The sequence below is a fragment of the Pollachius pollachius genome, assembly GCF_949987615.1.
Source record: "Pollachius pollachius genome assembly, chromosome: 14".
NCBI lineage: Eukaryota > Metazoa > Chordata > Actinopteri > Gadiformes > Gadidae > Pollachius > Pollachius pollachius.
Window position 1 is genome coordinate 22,501 of NC_136947.1, and position 22,382 is coordinate 44,882.

The 22,382-nt window shown below is 49.1% G+C and overlaps 2 protein-coding genes across 4 annotated transcripts in view; both read left to right on the forward strand.

Annotated features, from left to right (window-relative positions):
* The window catches only part of LOC307085441 (discoidin domain-containing receptor 2-like), a 30,480-nt gene extending 15,943 nt beyond the window's left edge, over window positions 1–14,537 (forward strand). The window contains exons 8-17 of one of the 3 annotated variants that reach the window (XM_079750236.1): window positions 1,944–2,184; window positions 3,198–3,263; window positions 3,718–3,854; window positions 7,476–7,731; window positions 7,928–8,172; window positions 9,812–9,942; window positions 10,495–10,710; window positions 11,983–12,217; window positions 13,364–13,513; window positions 14,066–14,537. In XM_079750236.1, coding sequence (XP_079606362.1) covers window positions 1,944–2,184; window positions 3,198–3,263; window positions 3,718–3,854; window positions 7,476–7,731; window positions 7,928–8,172; window positions 9,812–9,942; window positions 10,495–10,710; window positions 11,983–12,217; window positions 13,364–13,513; window positions 14,066–14,200 — 1,812 coding nt within the window. In that variant the 3' untranslated portion in view covers window positions 14,201–14,537. The remainder of the gene's footprint in view (window positions 1–1,943; window positions 2,185–3,197; window positions 3,264–3,717; window positions 3,855–7,475; window positions 7,732–7,927; window positions 8,173–9,811; window positions 9,943–10,494; window positions 10,711–11,982; window positions 12,218–13,363; window positions 13,514–14,065) is intronic. The other 2 variants (XM_079750237.1, XM_079750238.1) reach the window with 2 other exon arrangements.
* Window positions 14,538–15,170: 633 nt separating this feature from the next.
* LOC307085537 (3-keto-steroid reductase/17-beta-hydroxysteroid dehydrogenase 7-like) lies at window positions 15,171–21,090 on the forward strand. The gene is made up of 9 exons (XM_079750355.1): window positions 15,171–15,276; window positions 16,448–16,651; window positions 16,930–17,022; window positions 17,624–17,738; window positions 18,793–18,987; window positions 19,453–19,557; window positions 20,143–20,199; window positions 20,434–20,532; window positions 20,824–21,090. The coding sequence occupies exons 1-9, from the start codon at window positions 15,242–15,244 to the stop codon at window positions 20,923–20,925; spliced, it is 1,005 nt and encodes a 334-aa protein (XP_079606481.1). The 5' UTR covers window positions 15,171–15,241; the 3' UTR covers window positions 20,926–21,090.
* The last annotated feature ends 1,292 nt before the right edge of the window (window positions 21,091–22,382 follow it).

Here is a 22,382-nt window from a genome sequence, read left to right on the forward strand (position 1 = left end):
TTTTACTTTGCACTGTGTAGGAGCGATAATGTTGTTGTGGTACTTTACTTTATAATGCACTTTTTGTAATGGTTGGTAACACAAATTCAATGGTAATGCTGTGTGTGGATGCCGTTTAATTAACATGTTAAATGAACCCGTTCACTACTACTCCTGTGGGCTTAATATTCTGGCTGGAATAACGGTTGTAAAATATGTGGCATAAAGGCCTACTTGTATGTTTCATTTTTGTTAATGAACTGGCGTTGCACTTGTGATATTGTTGCTATAGACTACTTTATTGAATCCGTTGAAGTTGCGAAAGCATCTGGTGAAAATAACAATAACTGTGAACACTTGTTTTTGTGTCATGTGTATGATGTGCAATCTGGTTGCGTAGAGACATAAGGAAAGATCTGATGGTGATGCTGCATTACTCTAGCTCTGCGGTAATGCAAAGTGGTGTGCGTGTGCGCTGTTGTTGTTGCTGAAGATCAACTGTCTTGTTGTGGATGTCGTGCAGTAGTGCATATTGTGGCTGTGTTGGCTGGATCGGCACCTAATATGAAATTTCTGTGCATGTCTGAGTGTTTGGGGGTTGGCCGTTGGTGGAGTTTGTTACTGAAGGCCCTGACTTCAACCCCACGGTACGCTGCTGAATATGCTGCTGCTGAACTTCATCTCCCTCACTTTCCTGGTCCGTCTTTCATTGGCATCTGTTGATTAAGCAGATGCTTTTACCCCGAGTGATTCGCACAAAGTGGGAACCATTACAGCAAAGCGATTACTGTTGGAGCCACTTCAAGTGTTAAGTAGCTGAGCGGCCGCTTCCAGCAGCAGCCAGACGCTCGGGCTCTGTACACAACGCAGGGACGTTGGCTTCATGGTCATTTGTTAATGCTAATCTCTGCCTGTTTCTATGGCGGGTCTCTCCACGTCTCTGGCTTTGTCTATATATTCACCGTGACTCTTCTTTTGTCGGTCGTTTATGCGATTGTTTGTTTTGACGTACTCGCTGCGACTTTCTGCTAGGATTGCAGGTCTCTGTATTTGTCGTGTTATTTCGGTATTTGTGTGTTTTATATGTTCACCGTGACCGCTTATTTAGATGTCTGTGGGTTTGGGTGCTTATTTATTTAGTTAATTGTTTGATAAATTCACATTGACTTGAATCACTAGGACTCCCCACTCTTCCTCCTTGTCTCTCTCTGTATCCATGGTGATTCCTGGTTTGTCTCCTTGTTGTCTCTCTCTCTGTATCCATGGTGATTCCTGGTTTGTCTCCTTGTTGTCTCTCTCTCTGTATCCATGGTGACTCCTGGTTTGTCTCCTTGTTGTCTCTCTGTATCCATGGTGACTCCTGGTTTGTCTCCTTGATGTCTCTCTGTATCCATGGTGATTCCTGGTTGGTCTCCTTGTCTCTCTCTGTATCCATGGTGATTCCTGGTTTGTCTCCTTGTTGTCTCTCTCTCTGTATCCATGGTGACTCCTGGTTTGTCTCCTTGTTGTCTCTCCCTGTATCCATGGTGATTCCTGGTTTGTCTCCTTGTTGTCTCTCTCTGTATCCATGGTGATTCCTGGTTTGTCTCCTTGTTGTCTCTCCCTGTATCCATGGTGACTCCTGGTTTGTCTCCTTGTTGTCTCTCCCTGTATCCATGGTGATTCCTGGTTTGTCTCCTTGTTGTCTCTCCCTGTATCCATGGTGACTCCTGGTTTGTCTCCTTGTTGTCTCTCCCTGTATCCATGGTGATTCCTGGTTTGTCTCCTTGTTGTCTCTCCCTGTATCCATGGTGATTCCTGGTTTGTCTCCTTGTTGTCTCTCCCTGTATCCATGGTGACTCCTGGTGTGTCTCCTTGTTGTCTCTCCCTGTATCCATGGTGATTCCTGGTTTGTCTCCTTGTTGTCTCTCCCTGTATCCATGGTGACTCCTGGCCCCGTCTCATCCGTTGCCACGGCAACGCAGGTCCACTGCAGCAACATGTTCAGCCGGGGGGTGCGTCTCTTCCGGCAGGCCAGCTGCTTCTTCAGGTCGGAGGCGGAGTGGGAGGTGGACCCGGTGGCGTTCCAGCCCCCCGCCGACCGCGTCAGCCAGGGGGCGCGCTTCGTCACCGTGCCCCTGGGGGGCCACACCGCCAGCTCCATCAAGTGCCGCCTCCACTTTGGTGACCTTTGGATGCTGATCAGTGAGGTGGCCTTCCAGTCCGGTGAGGGGGGGGGGAGAGACAGGAGAGGAGGGAATAGAGAGAGAGAGAGACACAGAGACAGAGAGAGAGAGAGAGACACAGAGACAGAGAGAGACAGAGACAGAGAGAGAGAGAGAGAGACAGAGAGAAACAGAGACAGAGAGACACAGAGACAGAGAGAGAGAGAGACACAGAGACAGAGAGAGAGACACAGAGACAGAGAGAGACAGAGAGACACAGAGACAGAGACAGAGAGAGACAGAGACAGAGAGAGAGAGAGACACAGAGACAGAGACAGAGAGAGACAGAGAGAGACAGAGACAGAGAGAGAGAGAGACACAGAGACAGAGAGAGACAGAGACAGAGAGAGAGAGAGACACAGAGACAGAGACAGAGAGAGACAGAGAGAGACAGAGACAGAGAGAGAGAGACACAGAGACAGAGAGAGACAGAGAGACACAGAGACAGAGAGAGAGAGACACAGAGACAGAGAGAGACAGAGAGACACAGAGACAGAGACAGAGAGAGACAGAGACAGAGAGAGAGAGACACACAGAGACAGAGAGAAACAGAGACAGAGAGACACAGAGACAGAGAGAGAGAGAGACAGAGAGAAACAGACAGACACAGAGACAGAGAGAGAGAGACAGAGAGAAGCAGAGAGAGAGAGAGAGAGAGAGAGAGAGACAGAGAGAGAGAGAGAGAGACAGAGATAGAGACAGAGAGAGAGAGAGAGAGACAGAGATAGAGACAGAGAGAGAGGGCTGAGTCACGGAAATCTTAGTTGAAACCCTTTTTACGAGTTAAAATGTTTTCTCTGCAAAAATACTAAATGATGTACTGGTTATTGTTATTGAATATAAACAGTTTATGAGAACACCTATATCTAATTTGAAATAGCTTTCCCTCGTGAAGATGAAACATTTGAAATGATGTACCTGCATGTTGTGAATAACTTGTGATTAGACAAAGGGCCAATTGAATACCAAATCTCCCCGTTTAACCTCTTTCTTCCTCCCTCTTCTCTCTCGCAGGCTCTGCGGTGTACAACACGTCTCTGGCTCATCGTAAGCGTGGACACCCAACAAATGCACTTCCAGGTCAACAGAAACAGCTTCATTTAGAAGGGAACGGGATAGTAACCTAGATCATGAAATAATACTAATATAATACTAAATAATATATAGAGCAAAATGTCCAGCTGGCGTAGAGTGGCTGGACATTAAGCTGTTGGATGCCTGGATGCTTAGTATGTTTACCGGTGGTATATATTATGCAACACTTCTATGATAATATTAACAGTGTTTACAAGTGTCACTGTTAAGCACTTCTGGAAGATAACCCGTTAGCCAAACGCAACTCTTTTGTTTTATGGGTAAACAGCGCCCCCTGCTGGCGTTTAAAACTACTTTTGTTTTCATGGAAATCGATAACCTTACATTTTGGCACGCCGGTATATGTAGACGACGTCATACTAGAGGGGGCAACATCTTAGCCAACAATTTTGATTATTTACATTACTGTTGAATTCCGTGTTCATGTGTGATTAATTAGGAGAAGACCCCACCCACAAAGTAGACGACAGTAACACACGGATCCTGATTGGCTGCCTGGTGGCCATCATCGCCATCTTGTCAGCCATCATCGTCATCATTCTGTGGCGACAGGTGTGGCAGAAGTTGCTTGAAAAGGTATTATACTTTTATAGGTATTTCCTGTCTAGGATCAATAAAGTAGGCTACTGTCTTATCTTCTCTGCATTGTAGCTCACTTCCTGGAGCACTCATTGCATCAGAGCTGGTTATGATGTCCAGGGGCGGTTCTGGGCACGGGCGAACCGATCAGCCGCCCGGGGCGCCATTCTTTCATGACACGTGGGGGCACACACTATCCTGTTGATAGCCGCTAACGCTACGGGCTCTGATGTTATCCTGTTGATAGCCGCTAACGCTACGGGCTCTGATGTTATCCTGTTGATAGCCGCTAACGCTACGGGCTCTGATGTTATCCTGTTGATAGCCGCCAACGCTACGGGCTCTGATGTTATCCTGTTGATAGCCGCCAACGCTACGGGCTCTGATGTTATCCTGTTGATAGCCGCTAACGCTACGGGCTCTGATGTTATCCTGTTGATAGCCGCTAACGCTACGGGCTCTGATGTTATCCTGTTGATAGCCGCTAACGCTACGGGCTCTGATGTTATCCTGTTGATAGCCGCTAACGCTACGGGCTCTGATGTTATCCTGTTGATAGCCGCTAACGCTACGGGCTCTGATGTTATCCTGTTGATAGCCGCTAACGCTACGGGCTCTGATGTTATCCTGGTGATAGCCGCTAACGCTACGGGCTCTGATGTTATCCTGGTGATAGCCGCTAACGCTACGGGCTCTGATGTTATCCTGTTGATAGCCGCTAACGCTACGGGCTCTGATGTTATCCTGTTGATAGCCGCTAACGCTACGGGCTCTGATGTTATCCTGTTGATAGCCGCTAACGCTACGGGCTCTGATGTTATCCTGTTGATAGCCGCTAACGCTACGGGCTCTGATGTTATCCTGTTGATAGCCGCTAACGCTACGGGCTCTGATGTTATCCTGTTGATAGCCGCTAACGCTACGGGCTCTGATGTTATCCTGTTGATAGCCGCTAACGCTACGGGCTCTGATGTTATCCTGTTGATAGCCGCTAACGCTACGGGCTCTGATGTTATCCTGTTGATAGCCGCTAACGCTACGGGCTCTGATGTTATCCTGTTGATAGCCGCTAACGCTACGGGCTCTGATGTTATCCTGTTGATAGCCGCTAACGCTACGGGCTCTGATGTTATCCTGTTGATAGCCGCTAACGCTACGGGCTCTGATGTTATCCTGGTGATAGCCGCTAACGCTACGGGCTCTGATGTTATCCTGTTGATAGCCGCTAACGCTACGGGCTCTGATGTTATCCTGGTGATAGCCGCTAACGCTACGGGCTCTGATGTTATCCTGGTGATAGCCGCTAACGCTACGGGCTCTGATGTTATCCTGTTGATAGCCGCTAACGCTACGGGCTCTGATGTTATCCTGTTGATAGCCGCTAACGCTACGGGCTCTGATGTTATCCTGTTGATAGCCGCTAACGCTACGGGCTCTGATGTTATCCTGTTGATAGCCGCTAACGCTACGGGCTCTGATGTTATCCTGTTGATAGCCGCTAACGCTACGGGCTCTGATGTTATCCTGTTGATAGCCGCTAACGCTACGGGCTCTGATGTTATCCTGTTGATAGCCGCTAACGCTACGGGCTCTGATGTTATCCTGTTGATAGCCGCTAACGCTACGGGCTCTGATGTTATCCTGTTGATAGCCGCTAACGCTACGGGCTCTGATGTTATCCTGTTGATAGCCGCTAACGCTACGGGCTCTGATGTTATCCTGTTGATAGCCGCTAACGCTACGGGCTCTGATGTTATCCTGTTGATAGCCGCTAACGCTACGGGCTCTGATGTTATCCTGTTGATAGCCGCTAACGCTACGGGCTCTGATGTTATCCTGTTGATAGCCGCTAACGCTACGGGCTCTGATGTTATCCTGTTGATAGCCGCTAACGCTACGGGCTCTGATGTTATCCTGTTGATAGCCGCTAACGCTACGGGCTCTGATGTTATCCTGTTGATAGCCGCTAACGCTACGGGCTCTGATGTTATCCTGTTGATAGCCGCTAACGCTACGGGCTCTGATGTTATCCTGTTGATAGCCGCTAACGCTACGGGCTCTGATGTTATCCTGTTGATAGCCGCTAACGCTACGGGCTCTGATGTTATCCTGTTGATAGCCGCTAACGCTACGGGCTCTGATGTTATCCTGTTGATAGCCGCTAACGCTACGGGCTCTGATGTTATCCTGTTGATAGCCGCTAACGCTACGGGCTCTGATGTTATCCTGTTGATAGCCGCTAACGCTACGGGCTCTGATGTTATCCTGGTGATAGCCGCTAACGCTACGGGCTCTGATGTTATCCTGTTGATAGCCGCTAACGCTACGGGCTCTGATGTTATCCTGTTGATAGCCGCTAACGCTACGGGCTCTGATGTTATCCTGTTGATAGCCGCTAACGCTACGGGCTCTGATGTTATCCTGTTGATAGCCGCTAACGCTACGGGCTCTGATGTTATCCTGTTGATAGCCGCTAACGCTACGGGCTCTGATGTTATCCTGTTGATAGCCGCTAACGCTACGGGCTCTGATGTTATCCTGTTGATAGCCGCTAACGCTACGGGCTCTGATGTTATCCTGTTGATAGCCGCTAACGCTACGGGCTCTGATGTTATCCTGTTGATAGCCGCTAACGCTACGGGCTCTGATGTTATCCTGTTGATAGCCGCTAACGCTACGGGCTCTGATGTTATCCTGGTGATAGCCGCTAACGCTACGGGCTCTGATGTTATCCTGTTGATAGCCGCTAACGCTACGGGCTCTGATGTTATCCTGTTGATAGCCGCTAACGCTACGGGCTCTGATGTTATCCTGTTGATAGCCGCTAACGCTACGGGCTCTGATGTTATCCTGTTGATAGCCGCTAACGCTACGGGCTCTGATGTTATCCTGTTGATAGCCGCTAACGCTACGGGCTCTGATGTTATCCTGTTGATAGCCGCTAACGCTACGGGCTCTGATGTTATCCTGTTGATAGCCGCTAACGCTACGGGCTCTGATGTTATCCTGTTGATAGCCGCTAACGCTACGGGCTCTGATGTTATCCTGTTGATAGCCGCTAACGCTACGGGCTCTGATGTTATCCTGTTGATAGCCGCTAACGCTACGGGCTCTGATGTTATCCTGTTGATAGCCGCTAACGCTACGGGCTCTGATGTTATCCTGTTGATAGCCGCTAACGCTACGGGCTCTGATGTTATCCTGTTGATAGCCGCTAACGCTACGGGCTCTGATGTTATCCTGTTGATAGCCGCTAACGCTACGGGCTCTGATGTTATCCTGTTGATAGCCGCTAACGCTACGGGCTCTGATGTTATCCTGTTGATAGCCGCTAACGCTACGGGCTCTGATGTTATCCTGTTGATAGCCGCTAACGCTACGGGCTCTGATGTTATCCTGTTGATAGCCGCTAACGCTACGGGCTCTGATGTTATCCTGTTGATAGCCGCTAACGCTACGGGCTCTGATGTTATCCTGTTGATAGCCGCTAACGCTACGGGCTCTGATGTTATCCTGTTGATAGCCGCTAACGCTACGGGCTCTGATGTTATCCTGTTGATAGCCGCTAACGCTACGGGCTCTGATGTTATCCTGTTGATAGCCTGTTGTTCCCTGCAGGCGTCGCGGCGCATGCTAGACGACGAGCTGACGGCACGTCTGGCGGTGCAGACGCAGGCCTTCTCCTTCCTGCGCTCCTCCTCCTCCTCCTCCTCCTCCTCCTCCTCCTCCTCCGGCGAGGTGGAGGAGAGGCAGGGGGGGGGCGGGGGCTCCAGCTCCACCTACGAGCAGATCTTCCCGCTGAGCGCGGACTACCAGGAGCCGTCCCGCCTCATCCGCAAGCTGCCCGAGTTCGCCCAGTCGGCCGACAACCTGGGTGAGGGTCCAGGGCGTTACCGGGGCCACAGGGCTGGCCTGTGTGTTTGCGTGTTTGTGTGTTTGTGTGTTTGTGTGTTTGTGTGTGTGTATATGGGTGTGCAGTGAGAGGGGTCCGTGATTGAGGGACCCTGAGAAGGAATATGACAATATATGTGACGATATATCTGACATGACACATTCCCCCCCCCCCCAAGCGGCAAGCCGTAGCTCCAGGCTGCTGCTGCAGCCGGCCGGGGGCCCTGATGGGGCCCCCCACTACGCCGGGGGCCCTGACGGGGCCCCCCACTACGCCGAGGCCGACATCATCAGCCTGCTGGACGGCCCCCCCGGTGCCTCTTCCCGCTCCTCCCTCGCGGCCGTCGGCCCGCTGGCCGTCAGGGAGTTCCCCCGGGACTGCCTCTCCTTCAGGGAGAAGCTGGGGGAGGGCCAGTTTGGAGAGGTGAGACCTGCCCCCCGCCCACCTGGTTGTTAGGGGGCTGGTCGTTAGGGGGCTGGTTGTTAGGGGGCTGGTTGTTAGGGGGCTGGTTGTTAGGGGGCTGGTTGTTAGGGGGCTGGTCGTTAGGGGGCTGGTCGTTAGGGGGCTGGTCGTTAGGGGGCTGGTCGTTAGGGGGCTGGTTGTTAGGGGGCTGGTTGTTAGGGGGCTGGTCGTTAGGGGGCTGGTCGTTAGGGGGCTGGTCGTTAGGGGGCTGGTTGTTAGGGGGCTGGTTGTTAGGGGGCTGGTTGTTAGGGGGCTGGTCGTTAGGGGGCTGGTCGTTAGGGGGACTGGTTGTTAGGGGACTGATTGTTAGGGGGCTGGTTGTTAGGGGGCTGGTTGTTAGGGGGCTGGTTGTTAGGGGGCTGGTTGTTAGGGGGCTGGTTGTTAGGGGACTGATTGTTAGGGGGCTGGTTGTTAGGGGGCTGGTTGTTAGGGGGGCTGGTTGTTAGGGGGGCTGGTTGTTAGGGGGCTGGTTGTTAGGGGGGCTGGTTGTTAGGGGGCTGGTTGTTAGGGGGCTGGTTGTTAGGGGGCTGGTTGTTAGGGGGGCTGGTTGTTAGGGGGCTGGTTGTTAGGGGGGCTGGTTGTTAGGGGGGCTGGTTGTTAGGGGGCTGGTTGCTAGGGGGACTGGTTGTTAGGGGGCTGGTTGTTAGGTGTACTGGTTGTTAGGGGGCTGGTTGTTAGGGGGCTGGTTGTTAGGGGGCTGGTTGTTAGGGGGCTGGTTGTTAGGGGGCTGGTTGTTAGGGGGACTGGTTGTTAGGGGACTGATTGTTAGGGGGCTGGTTGTTAGGGGGCTGGTTGTTAGGGGGCTGGTTGTTAGGGGGGCTGGTTGTTAGGGGGGCTGGTTGTTAGGGGGCTGGTTGTTAGGGGGGCTGGTTGTTAGGGGGCTGGTTGTTAGGGGGCTGGTTGTTAGGGGGCTGGTTGTTAGGGGGCTGGTTGTTAGGGGGGCTGGTTGTTAGGGGGGCTGGTTGTTAGGGGGCTGGTTGTTAGGGGGGCTGGTTGTTAGGGGGGCTGGTTGTTAGGGGGCTGGTTGCTAGGGGGACTGGTTGTTAGGGGGCTGGTTGTTAGGTGTACTGGTTGTAAGGGGGCTGGTTGTTAGGGGGCTGGTTGTTAGGGGGCTGGTTGTTAGGGGGCTGGTCGTTAGGGGGCTGGTTGCTAGGGGGACTGGTTGTTAGGGGGCTGGTTGTTAGGTGTACTGGTTGTTAGGGGGCTGGTTGCTAGGGGGCTGGTTGTTAGGGGGCTGGTTGCTAGGGGGACTCTTTAGTCCATGCATTGGATAGTGGATGTGTGATGAAGGGGCAGGTTGGAGTTCCACACTCGGAAATAAAATTTAAATAAATAAAACATCTACTGCTACGGGCTCTGATGTAAATAAAACAGTAAATAAAACATAAATAAAACATCTACTGACCATATTGACAGCAGGAACAACATTCAGTATTGGCAGCTCGCTGGCGTCGTAGTGACCTATGTAAGCATAGGTCACTAGTGGGAGCCACGGGACTGTTGAGAGTGAGAGACGGATTGTGTTAAGAGCCCTCACTGGTGAGATGAAATGACAGGCCGAACACTTGCTCAGAGAATGGGGGCTTTTATTTTGAAACAGGTGCACCTGTGCGAGGCGGAGGGGATGCAGGACTTCCTGGACGAGGATGCGTCCGTGGGGAGGAGCCACGGGGGGGCTCCCCTGCTGGTGGCGGTGAAGACGCTGCGTGAGGACGCAAACAAGAACGCCAGGTGCACACGCAGTTCATCATGATACCTCCTTTGGCCCCGCCTTCCCCTGGTTCAAAACATTTTGATATGAGAGGGGCTAACATGGTCATTCTGCACATTGCCCTCCTTATGACGAGGCCTGGGTGGGGACAGCCGTACCATTAAGGCTCAGTCCTGATGGCAGCGACCCGGGTTCGGTTCCTACCCGTGGTCCTTTGCTGCACGTCCTCCCTCTGTCTCCTATAGCTTCCTGTCTATCTCGACATCATAAAGCATAAAAAATGCAAAGGGTGCATTCAGCAGTGTTTCATGTGTAAACACTTAAGTAATGGTGTTATAGTTTTGATATAGTTTAAAACTGTGTCCACTCATTGAGACGAGACCATCTTCTCCGTAATGTCCTCTCTGTTCCCTAACTGTTCAATTCGATGGTCCTTTGTCACGGTAACGGTCCCTAAGCACTGGCTCACGTCCAACCACCACTGAGCCACCCCCCCCCGACCAATAAACCAATGACAGAGCAATGAACAAACCAATGAACCAATCACGCGTCATTAAGCGACTGTGTTCCAGGAACGACTTCCTGAAGGAGATCCGCACCCTGTCCCGCCTGCGGGACCCCAACATCGTGCGCCTGCTGGCCGTGTGCGTGGACTCGGACCCCCTGTGTATGATCACCGAGTACATGCAGAACGGGGACCTCAACCAGTTCCTCCACACCCTGCAGCTGGGGGAGGGGCCGTCCCCGGAGGCCGACGGGGAGGGAGAGCTGGTGGGCAGCGTGGTCAGGTAGGCCTGAGTGCTGGTCCATGTAAACCATGTGTCCCAACATTAGGTAGGCCTGAGTGCTGGTCCATGTAAACCATGTGTCCCAACATTAGGTAGGCCTGAGTGCTGGTCCATGTAAACCATGTGTCCCAACATTAGGTAGGCCTGAGTGCTGGTCCATGTAAACCATGTGTCCCAACATTAGGTAGGCCTGTGTGCTGGTCCATGTAAACCATGTGTCCCAACATTAGGTAGGCCTGTGTGCTGGTCCATGTAAACCATGTGTCCCAAGATTAGGCAGGCCTGTGTGCTGGTCCATGTAAACCATGTGTCCCAACATTAGGTAGGCCTGTGTGCTGGTCCATGTAAACCATGTGTCTCAACATTAGGTAGGCCTGTGTGCTGGTGCTCATAAACCATGTGTCCCAACATTAGGTAGACCTGTGTGCTGGTCCATGTAAACCATGTGTCCCAACATTAGGTAGGCCTGAGTGCTGGTCCATGTAAACCATGTGTCCCAACATTAGGTAGGCCTGTGTGCTGGTCCATGTAAACCATGTGTCCCTACATTAGGTAGGCCTGTGTGCTGGTGCTCATAAACCATGTGTCCTAACATTAGGTAGGCCTGTGTGCTGGTGCTCATAAACCATGTGTCCTAACATTAGGTAGGCCTGTGTGCTGGTGCTCATAAACCATGTGTCCTAACATTAGGTAGGCCTGTGTGCTGGTGCTCATAAACCATGTGTCCCTACATTAGGTAGGCCTGTGTGCTGGTCCATGTAAACCATGTGTCCCAACATTAGGTAGGGCCTGTGTGCTGGTCCATGTAAACCATGTGTCCCTACATTAGGTAGGCCTGTGTGCTGGTCCATGTAAACCATGTGTCCCTACATGACCTATTCTGGATGCATGCCAGCTAACTGCCCTCTAGAATGAAATAGGGCTGTGCGATTAATCGAAATTTGATGGCCATTTCAATTCGTGTCAAACGTTAAAAAAACTAATATGATCAAATTTATTTTATTCATTAAATGTCTTATAGAAATTTCAGGCCAGCTGGATACATAGTTGTACATTATTTTCGATCTGAGCATTTGATATTTGAACATTTTTTGTATTTTTTATACACAAAAAACACAATGTTTTTTCGAGAGAAATTGGGAAAAAATTAATCATGTTTTCAAACTCAAAAATAATCGTTTGATTAATCATGATTTCAATATAGACCAAAATCCTGGTGATTATGACTTTTCCATAATGGAGCAGCCCTAGAATGACCCCCCCTCTCCCCAGCTACGGTCAGCTGATGGGCATGGCGCTGCAGGTCGCCACAGGCATGCGCTACCTGTCCTCCCTGAACTTCGTGCACAGAGACCTCGCCACGCGCAACTGCCTGGTGGGCGCCAGCTGCACCATCAAGATCGCCGACTTCGGGATGAGCCGCAACCTGTACCGAGGAGACTACTACCGCATCCAGGGCCGCGCCGTGCTGCCCATCCGCTGGATGGCCTGGGAGAGCATCCTACTGGTGGGCACTGGGAGGGCTTTACTGGGAGAGCATCCTACTGGTGGGCACTGGGAGGGCTTTACTGGGAGAGCATCCTACTGGTGGGCACTGGGAGGGCTTTACTGGGAGAGCATCCTACTGGTGGGCACTGGGAGGGCTTTACTGGGAGAGCATCCTACTGGTGGGCACTGGGAGGGCTTTACTGGGAGAGCATCCTACTGGTGGGCACTGGGAGGGCTTTACTGGGAGAGCATCCTACTGGTGGGCACTGGGAGGGCTTTACTGGGAGAGCATCCTACTGGTGGGCACTGGGAGGGCTTTACTGGGAGAGCATCCTACTGGTGGGCACTGGGAGGGCTTTACTGGGAGAGCATCCTACTAGTGGGCACTGGGAGGGCTTTACTGGGAGAGCATCCTACTGGTGGGCACTGGGAGGGCTTTACTGGGAGAGCATCCTACTGGTGGGCACTGGGAGAGCATCCTACTGGTGGGCACTGGGAGGGCTTTACTGGGAGAGCATCCTACTGGTGGGCACTGGGAGGGCTTTACTGGGAGAGCATCCTACTGGTGGGCACTGGGAGGGCTTTACTGGGAGAGCATCCTACTGGTGGGCACTGGGAGGGCTTTACTGGGAGAGCATCCTACTGGTGGGCACTGGGAGGGCTTTACTGGGAGAGCATCCTACTGGTGGGGCACTGGGAGGGCTTTACTGGGAGAGCATCCTACTGGTGGGGCACTGGGAGGGCTTTACTGGGAGAGCATCCTACTGGTGGGCACTGGGAGGGCTTTACTGGGAGAGCATCCTACTGGTGGGCACTGGGAGGGCTTTACTGGGAGAGCATCCTACTGGTGGGGCACTGGGAGGGCTTTACTGGGACGCACTGGGAGGGCACTGGGACACACTGGGAGGGCACTGGGACACACTGGGAGAGCATCCTGCTGGCGGGCGGGGGGGAGGTAATGTAAGGGGGGGGTGTGTGGATGGGTGGTTTAACTTGAGGGACACATTTCCAGTCCATCCAGTCCCACCAAAGCAGCAGGCAGTGTAGGCCGTGGTGTCTGACCTGCGGCAGCAGGCAGTGTAGGCCGTGGCGCGGCAGCAGGCAGTGTAGGCCGTGGTGTCTGAGGCGCGGCGCCTGTGCTTGACGCGCGGCCGTCTCCCTGCAGGGTAAGTTCACCATGGCGAGCGACGTGTGGGCCTTCGGCGTGACGCTGTGGGAGATCCTGACCCTGTGCCAGGAGCAACCCTACTGCCAGTTCTCGGACGAGCAGGTCATCGAGAACACCGGAGAGTTCTTCAGGGACCAGGGCAAGCAGGTGAGGGGGGGGGGTAGCATCAGGACCACTGCACCACGCTGCTTTACTCACTGGCATCCAGGTCACAGGTCACATGGTCTCTGCTACGACACGTTTGGGTCATGTTCCGTTTAGATTTGACTCATAGATGGACTACAAGAGGAATATGTAATGACATGGAATTAATTTGATTGTAATTCATGATTCATTCATCAATGGATGACCTATATCTATATATTGATTGATATCAACATATCAGCTTTAACTATTCGCATGTGTGTCACATACACATGTGTGTCACATACACATGTGTGTCACATATTTTTGATGACCCTGTACCTGTTCTCCGCAAGTCCTTTCATGGCTGCCATCAGAAGCTATAAGAGCAGTTCACTTCAACGTGACGGTCCTCTTACACACCAAACTGATTGTCTGAACACAATCTGCACATTAGGATGCATCGGCCAGCTCACCCTCTTTACGCCTGTTTCCATCTTTAACACGTGTGAGGGTAGATTAAATGTTGTCTTCCTTGAGGGTACTACTGAAGTATTTTGAATTGAACGGCGACAGGTGTATCTGCCGAAGCCTGCGAGTTGCCCGGACGACGTGTACACGGACCTGATGCTGAGCTGCTGGCGGAGGAACGCCAAGCAGCGGCCGGGCTTCCAGGAGATCCACCGCCACCTGCTGGACAACGCAGCGTAGCGCGCTAGCTAGCGCCTAGCGACTTGTACTATTGTAGATTCCTAGAGGCTTTGACTGTAAATAAGAATATACATGTAAACTTTCACTGCTGTTGTGTAAATATTGGTTTTCCGGTTTAGTGTTAAACCGCTACCCCGAAATATGCACGATTTCTACAACCAGGTCTCTTTTAATATATATTATATAGGCCTACCTGGCATATTTTGTTATGTATTATTTATTAGAAATTGTATCAGACTGCTTGTACAAATGTATTGTTGCTGTTGTTCCCTTTATCTTTTAGATATGTAAATGTAGAATAGTGAAATTTAATTAAATATAGATATATTCCTTTAGAATTAGAACGATACCATACTGTATATATTTTTATTTTTAAATACTTTGAAGTAAAACTTTATAAAGGATTGGATCTAAAGGAATGTTTCAGTATGTATCTTTTCCTTTATGAAGACCCAAATAAAAACAATACCAATAACGCTTCGACCGTTTTACGGCATTTAGCAGACGCTTTTATCCAAAGCGACTTACATGGGTTAATACACACATTGACCACCGACGGCAGAGTCAGCCATGCAGGGCGACAGCCAGCTCGTCAGGAGCAGTTAGGGTTTAGTGTCTTGCTCAGGGACAAATCAAGACTCAGCTAGGAGGAGCTGGGGATCAGACGAGAAACCTTTCGGTTACAAGACAACTGCTCTACCTCCTGAGCTAAGCCGACCTCTGTCGCCACTGAACAACTCGGACACGTGAAAGGTAAACTAGAGCAGAAGTGAACGGGTCTACTCTCTATCAAGCAGAGCTCTCTGTTGAGCCCAGGATCTCGTCACTCTCTGTAGCGGCCGCTGATTGGCCAGATTTCTAGTGACATCCAATCACACCATGTGTGCAGTTGTGCTGCTGTTCTATGGTGAGAGTCGGATCATACGGGGGCTGTACAAACCACCTCTGGGACTACGTACAATCCAAGTGTATTTCATTGCGGCGACAAGGCGTTTATATCCATAGCTTTAGATCAAAAACTGCTGTCTCCAAATTTACATTATGGAAAAAGTTGTCCTTGTCACTGGCGCAAACAGGTAAGTTGACGACGCCGTCAAATCTCTGTTTACATAAACGCAAGGCTATCCTAACTCCTATGCAGCAATTACAATAATGTTTACCACAACTTTATTAAAAAAGGATAACAGTTGTACATTTTATATTGCTGTAACTTGTTGAGTAGCATTCCTAGGCATTTCATGTTGTGTGTGCGTAACGGTTGTGATTGGGTCTAAAGGATGAAAGACAGGACAAACACATTAGTTTCATTCAAAGGTATATTTGTGATTTGTACAGCAGGATCACAAGTCACGTCAACCGGTTCTGCTATATACACATCAAATATATACAAATAATACAATTATAACATTACATTTACATTTCGGAGCAACATACCTGAAAGACAGGCCAAACACATTGGTCTCTTTCAAAGGTACATTTGTGATTTCTACAGCAGGATCTGCACGAGTAAAACAAAACACTTACTTACAACATAGCTGACCAGTAACATGTGGTCAAACTAAAAAATGTGAATAAACTTCCTACCAAGTGACAAACTATAAAAACAATAATAAAATGTCAATTATACAATATACAATCATCTAATATGTCGAGGTTCATAAAATAAACATACATTCTCGATCTTAAAATGTATAAATCTTCAGGAGCTATTTACAATGCGAACTTACCACATGTCACGTCAACCGGTTCTGAGACTAGCAACGGCCGCGCACACACCTAAGGCGGGTGCAGATCTGCAATACCCAATCACACCAGCAGATGGCTCTAAAACACCAACAACTGCTCTATCATTTGCGAAACTCATGATAACTAATGAACAGTTTTCCATATCTGTTACATGTGTGTATTTGTGCGTGCTTGTGTGTTCAACAGGCGTCATCTAAAGGGGGGACAGGGGGGCCACGATCTCAATATTTAATATTTAACAAACATCTCAGGCTTTCCAAAGTTCATCATTACAATAGTTGCATTGCAAATTCAACAGGTCTGATACAAACACAGACAGGCCAATACTCAAACCCAACATTACCCACGTATAGACCTAAGTACAGTCACTTAATCTCACCCAAATTAAATCAGTACTCATTAACACCAGTAAAATAGTACAATAAACAATATGCATCAAACTATTATCCAGAGAGTCCATTGTACAATGTACAACTAAATGTATTTTTCCGCTCTCCATAGCGGCATCGGCCTGGCCCTGTGCGAACGGCTGCTGAGCCGGAACAGTGAGGTCCGCTTGTGTTTAGCCTGTCGGAACTCGGGCCGGGCGGAGGCGGCCCGGTCGGCCCTGCTGACCTCTCACCCCGGCGCCCGCGTGGATCTGGTGGACCTCGACGTCGGCTCACTGCGCTCTGTCCTTCGCGCAGCCCAAGAGGTCAAGGCCAGGTATACTTCATGATGGAGGAGTTGTTCAATGGGTTTCTGGAGAACAACTTTATTAATCCCTAGTATGCTATGAGGGTTATTATTCTTTTTTTATTTTTACACTTAAACCTGCACTATGTATGTTTTCCCATTAGCAGCCTCTAGCGGTTTGAGTTGTTACTATAACCACAATAAAACCATTTATAGAAGGGACTAGTCGTAGGAAAGTTGCATAGTGCGGGTTTAAAAAACGTTGTACATGGGTAACCGTGTCAAATTAATTTATTTTCATCCTTTAGGTACCCTCGCCTTGATCACCTGTACCTGAATGCAGGCATCATGCCCAATCCACATGTGGACATCAAAGCCTTTTTCAAGGGACTGTTCTCCAGGTAGAGCATGAAGGCAGCCTTATACAACGTCTAGTACTATTTAGCATGTACTATTTAGTCATTCTGCAGACACAAGGTGGATTACAGTGAAATCAGTGACATATCACAGTAATCATTACCCCGAGGGAGACTGGACCCAGTCTCTGGCCAGAGAGGCCTTCCCCTCGCCGCTCTGACCCCATCACCAACCCACTCTAGGGGATCTGAAGCCCTGACCTGGATGTGTTGGGGGGCTACAGTAACGGTGACCTGGATGTGTTGGGGGGCTACAGTAATGGTGACCTGGATGTGTTGGGGGGCTACAGTAACGGTGACCTGGATGTGTTGGGGGGCTACAGTAACGGTGACCTGGATGTGTTGGGGGGCTACAGTAACGGTGACCTGGATGTGTTGGGGGGCTACAGTAACGGTGACCTGGATGTGTTGGGGGGCTACAGTAACGGTGACCTGGATGTGTTGGGGGGCTACAGTAACGGTGACCTGGATGTGTTGGGGGGCTACAGTAACGGTGACCTGGATGTGTTGGGGGGCTACAGTAACGGTGACCTGGATGTGTTGGGGGGCTACAGTAATGGTGACCTGACCCTCTGCTCCACCACAGTAATGCCATCAAGATGTTCACCACTGCCGAGGGCCTTCTGACCCAGCAGGACCGCCTCAACTCTGACGGGCTGCAGGAAGTGTTCACCACCAACCTCTTTGGTCACTTCCTGCTGGTAGGGGGCTGAGATGGTCGCCTTGATAGTGTTACTGAACACCTCACAGAAATGAGTTTAATTGAGATTTGTTTGTTTATGACAGTATTACAGCTAGGGCTGGGCGATATGGGCCAAAATGAATATCTCAATATTTTTTTACTATATCTCGATACACGATATATATCTCGATATATTTTGAATCTCCTCTAGAGCACATCATAAATGCTCGATTCAACCATGTCTGGCATAATGTTACTACATGTTATAATAATTTGAGTATTCCTGAAACATAAGTCTGCATGTAGATTACATGAAACAACATATTGTTTAAACTCATTAGTGCTTTCTATTGGAAGAATTTAGAACTTGCACATAAGAAAAGGAAAATCACAGCAAGTTAGATTTACCAACACAGCATTTATTCAAACCGTTAATTATTTTCGAGCAAAAACAGAGCTCAAAGCCGTTTTTTGTTCCACATCTTCCTTTCGGTAGCCAAACCACTGCCAGACGACGGCTCCTGTACTATTCTTTTTTTAAACCAAATGTGTGTGTTTAATGCATATGAGTCTGTGAGGCAGAGAGCCACAGGAAAGAGCGAGAGAAGGGAACACAGCGAGTATGCCGGCGGTGGCAAAAAGAAACATTACGTCCCAATTTGTATTCGATGTTCGCGACTGGGGCATTTTATACATCGCCTGGAGAACATCTCGCGATATATAATATTATATATTATATATATTATATAATAATATAATTACAGCTCCTATTTAGTTGTATGGAGCGAGAACCTTCTATTATTTTAATATCTACTGTAAGTCATTATGGCACCATGTTTTTAAAACACTGTTGCAAACAATATTAATTCAAGTAGAAGAGAACATTTTTTTCTTGTATTCTCCGCATTTTAGCCAATCAAATGATCTAATCAAAAGATTTTGTATTGCCAAGTGCTGACCTGACTTAATTGTGTACGTGTGTTTGTGTGTGTGTGTGCGTGCGTGTACGTGTGTGTGTGTGCGTGCGTGCGTGCATGTGCGCGCGTGTGTGTGCGTGTGTGCGTGTGGGCCAGGTGCGGGAGCTGGAGCCCCTGCTGTGCCAGGCGGGGCGCCCCTCTAAGGTGGTGTGGACCTCCTCCAGCAACGCGCTGCGCTCTGCCTTCAGCCTGGAGGACCTGCAGCACGCCGCCGGCACCGAGCCCTACAGCTCCTCCAAGTACGCCTCGGACCTGCTCAGCCTGGCCCTGAACCGGCGCCACAACGCACAGGTCAGCCGTAGACCCCCCGGGGCCCCAGGCTGTCTCCTGACAAGGACCCCTCAGTCAGCCCGCAGACTCCGGGGTCCCCAGGCTGTCTCCTGACAGGGACCTCTCAGGTTGATGACCCCTCAGTCAGCCCGTAGACCCCGGGGTCCCCAGGCTGTCTCCTGACAGGGACCCCTCAGGTCGATGACCCCATTTGAGAACCATTGCCTTAGTCCAGAATAGGTCCTCTTGTTCCTAGGCTCATCTCAGTCCTCACAGGTCACCCTATTGGCTGACACATGCTTCCTTCTTCCTCTTCGTTATTCTCCTCCAGGTGCAACAGTAAATCATTCGTAAAATTAAGGCAGTTTTACGCTTTACGAAAATGAAAAAAATAGGAAATCAGTCTTTCGAGTTATGAGCATTTTTTAATAATAAATTATACATTTCTGTCTGTCTGTCTGGCTGTCTGTCTGTCTGGCGGTCCAGGGTCTGTTCTCCTCGGTGATCTGCCCCGGTCTGGTGATGACCAACCTGACGTATGGCATCCTGCCCTCCTTCTTCTGGACCCTACTCATGCCCATCATGTGGTTTGTAAGTTCTTGTTTAGTGGCTCCGCCAACAGAACGCTCACTATATAGACCCATCGATTGTTGTTGGTTTGTGTGTTAATGATACAATGTTAGTGCAAGCCAGGGCATCGCAACCTGGAAGCATTTTTACTTGAAAACCAAAAGCATACACTCACACAAAAGTTGTCGTTCCTAATTTGTGAATCCAGCTGCACACAGAAAAGTGATGTGCCCCCATGCTACGCTTCCACTAGATCTCTGGTGCAGGACCAGGTCCACAGTACAAGGAGTTTACTGTCTAGTGACTCAATAGCGGCTAAATGGCTAATATCACGTTATAAATAATTATATTTTTAAACAATACAGATCCATTCCACCTTTTTTGTTCTGGTATCTTCCCTGAATGTTTGGCTCATTACCAGAGTGCTGCCGTTTTACGTCTGCCATGTGGATGTAGTGTTGCTTTTCTCTGTTGTTTGCTTAGTGTGTGTATCTTTGGATGTGTGTTGTTGCAGTGGGATTACTGTTAGAGTGCCGAGACAGTCTTATTCGATTATAACCCATTTCAATATGCTGTATTCTGATTATATTATGTTGTCTTCCACAGATCCGTATTTTCACCAACACGTTAACATTAACACCGTACAATGGAGCAGAAGCCCTGGTATGTCGCTTAACTTTAAACAATTAAAAATGACGATAGGCCCATTTTAAACAAATTTGCCTAACTAAATTGTCAGGAACAATGTCTTGAGAGATGAGACAAGATGTACTTCATGGACATGGATTCTGTTCCATGAAATCCATTTAATTAGCCGCCTTTGAGATGTCTATTAATATACGCTCTGGTGTGGTCCATCCCTCGAACATTAAACAATTGTTATGGTCTATATTTAAGAACTGGCTGTTTCTGCAAAAGCCTGAGTCGTTGGACGCAAGGGCCAAGTATCACAGCATGACGTCTGGCCTGGGGAACAACTACACACAGCCCCGACAGGTAGGACTCACCGCAGGCCCGTCTCCACGGTAACCTGCTGACATGTACCACCATCACCGCAGGCCCGTCTCCACGGTAACCTGCTGACATGAACCATGCAGGAACACACGTCGCTCCCACCACCAGATATCATTTTGAATAACCCTTTCACTGTGGAATTTCCATAAATAACGTGACTGAATAGATTCAAATGTAGTTAAATAGCTCCTATCCTGTGAGTGTTCAGTGAGCTGGGGTGATCACCAGGTCACTGTTCCCTGACCAGGTTGTGTTTCTGCTCTCCTCTTTCAGATGGACATCGATGAGGAAACCTCAGAGGCCTTGTATGGGAAGCTCCTTGAGCTGGAGAAGGTTATCAGGAGACAGATCAGAGAAGGACCCGACAGACTGTAGGCCCGATGGAGACGCTCTCACTCTGTACCTGGTACCTGTGGGCGGAGCCAGAGCCTCAGACTCCTCCCCCCGGGAACCTCTCTCCCAGACCCCCAGGTCATTTCTTTAACATTTGTTGCTGGTTTATTTGGGTGACCCCAAACACCACGCACTACCCGCTGCAGTCAATCCATCCCAGGGGGATCATTGTGCATCAGTTCATTTATTTAAATAAATGACTGATTGCGGAAATCCCTTAAACTGAATTTATGTCTCCATTTTGTTGTGGCCAACAACCTCTTGCCTCTGTGTTGTTATGAAATAGTACTATAATAGTACTAATAGTACTAGTACTAATTGTTATAACCAATAAGTATAGATAGGTTATGATTATAACCAATAAGTATAGATAGGTCGTCACGATACGGTCAGAACAACATAGGGGAGATAGGTCGTCACGATACGGTCAGAACAACATAGGGGAGATAGGTGTGTGCTATGATACGGTCATTGTAATAGAAGGGAGACTTCAGGAGCTGTTGGCTTCAGTCTTCAGGTCAGAACATTAGTCCTTGGGCCCTGACTTTATGTATTTCAGACGTCTGAGAACATCTGTGATCAATGAATGGTTCTTTTTTATTTTACGCATCATTTAAATGTAGTCCTTTGGCAGGTGTTTTTTGTTTCAAAGTGACTGACAGGTGAGACTCAGAACAAGAGACATGTCAAGTGCATGAGTGACAGGATCTTTCTGGTCATTCGCGCATTACATGTGTATTCCTTCCCTTCCTGTTTAGGTATTTACAGAGAATTACAGAACCGTAATTATTCTCAACCAAATTGTTTGTTTTCCACGATGAACAATATTTTTTCACACTTTCACAAAAAGAAAGCCTATGCACAAAACAAGCAAAACTAAATAAATGGATCTGATCTTATGGATGAGCGTCCCAGCCTTCATGTCCGTAGCCTACGGGCACTGTCTGCATGTTGTCAGTGTCAGCTCCGCCCTCCGCGTGCTAGATACCTGATAGCAATATCCAGTTCCACCCAATGACACAGTACTTATCTGTAACTCAACACAGACTGCTCTGTGTGTATGGGGTGATGTGTCTGCCCAGTATTGCTCACCAATTATAGCTTTTTCTTTTGTTAAACCCGAGTTCAATAAATCATGAGATATGATTAGCCGAGGACGTTTGCCTTCTACAAACCATATGAGAAATCGGAAGACAATTCGGCTTCAAAGACCTGCATAATATATCAACTTTCTGCCAGTAAATCTGATTAATGATCAAGCTTGTGTAATACAATACCCTTTTGAAACACTTAGGTCTACCTATCTACATCTTAGCTGAGAGGTTTAACCTTGCTAGAACCTTTAACGCCCTGCTTGTTTCTGTCTATGGATCATAATGGGGATGGGGGGGTCTATTTTTGCCAGTGCAGCAGATATTTTGGGTGTGATATGGAGTGAT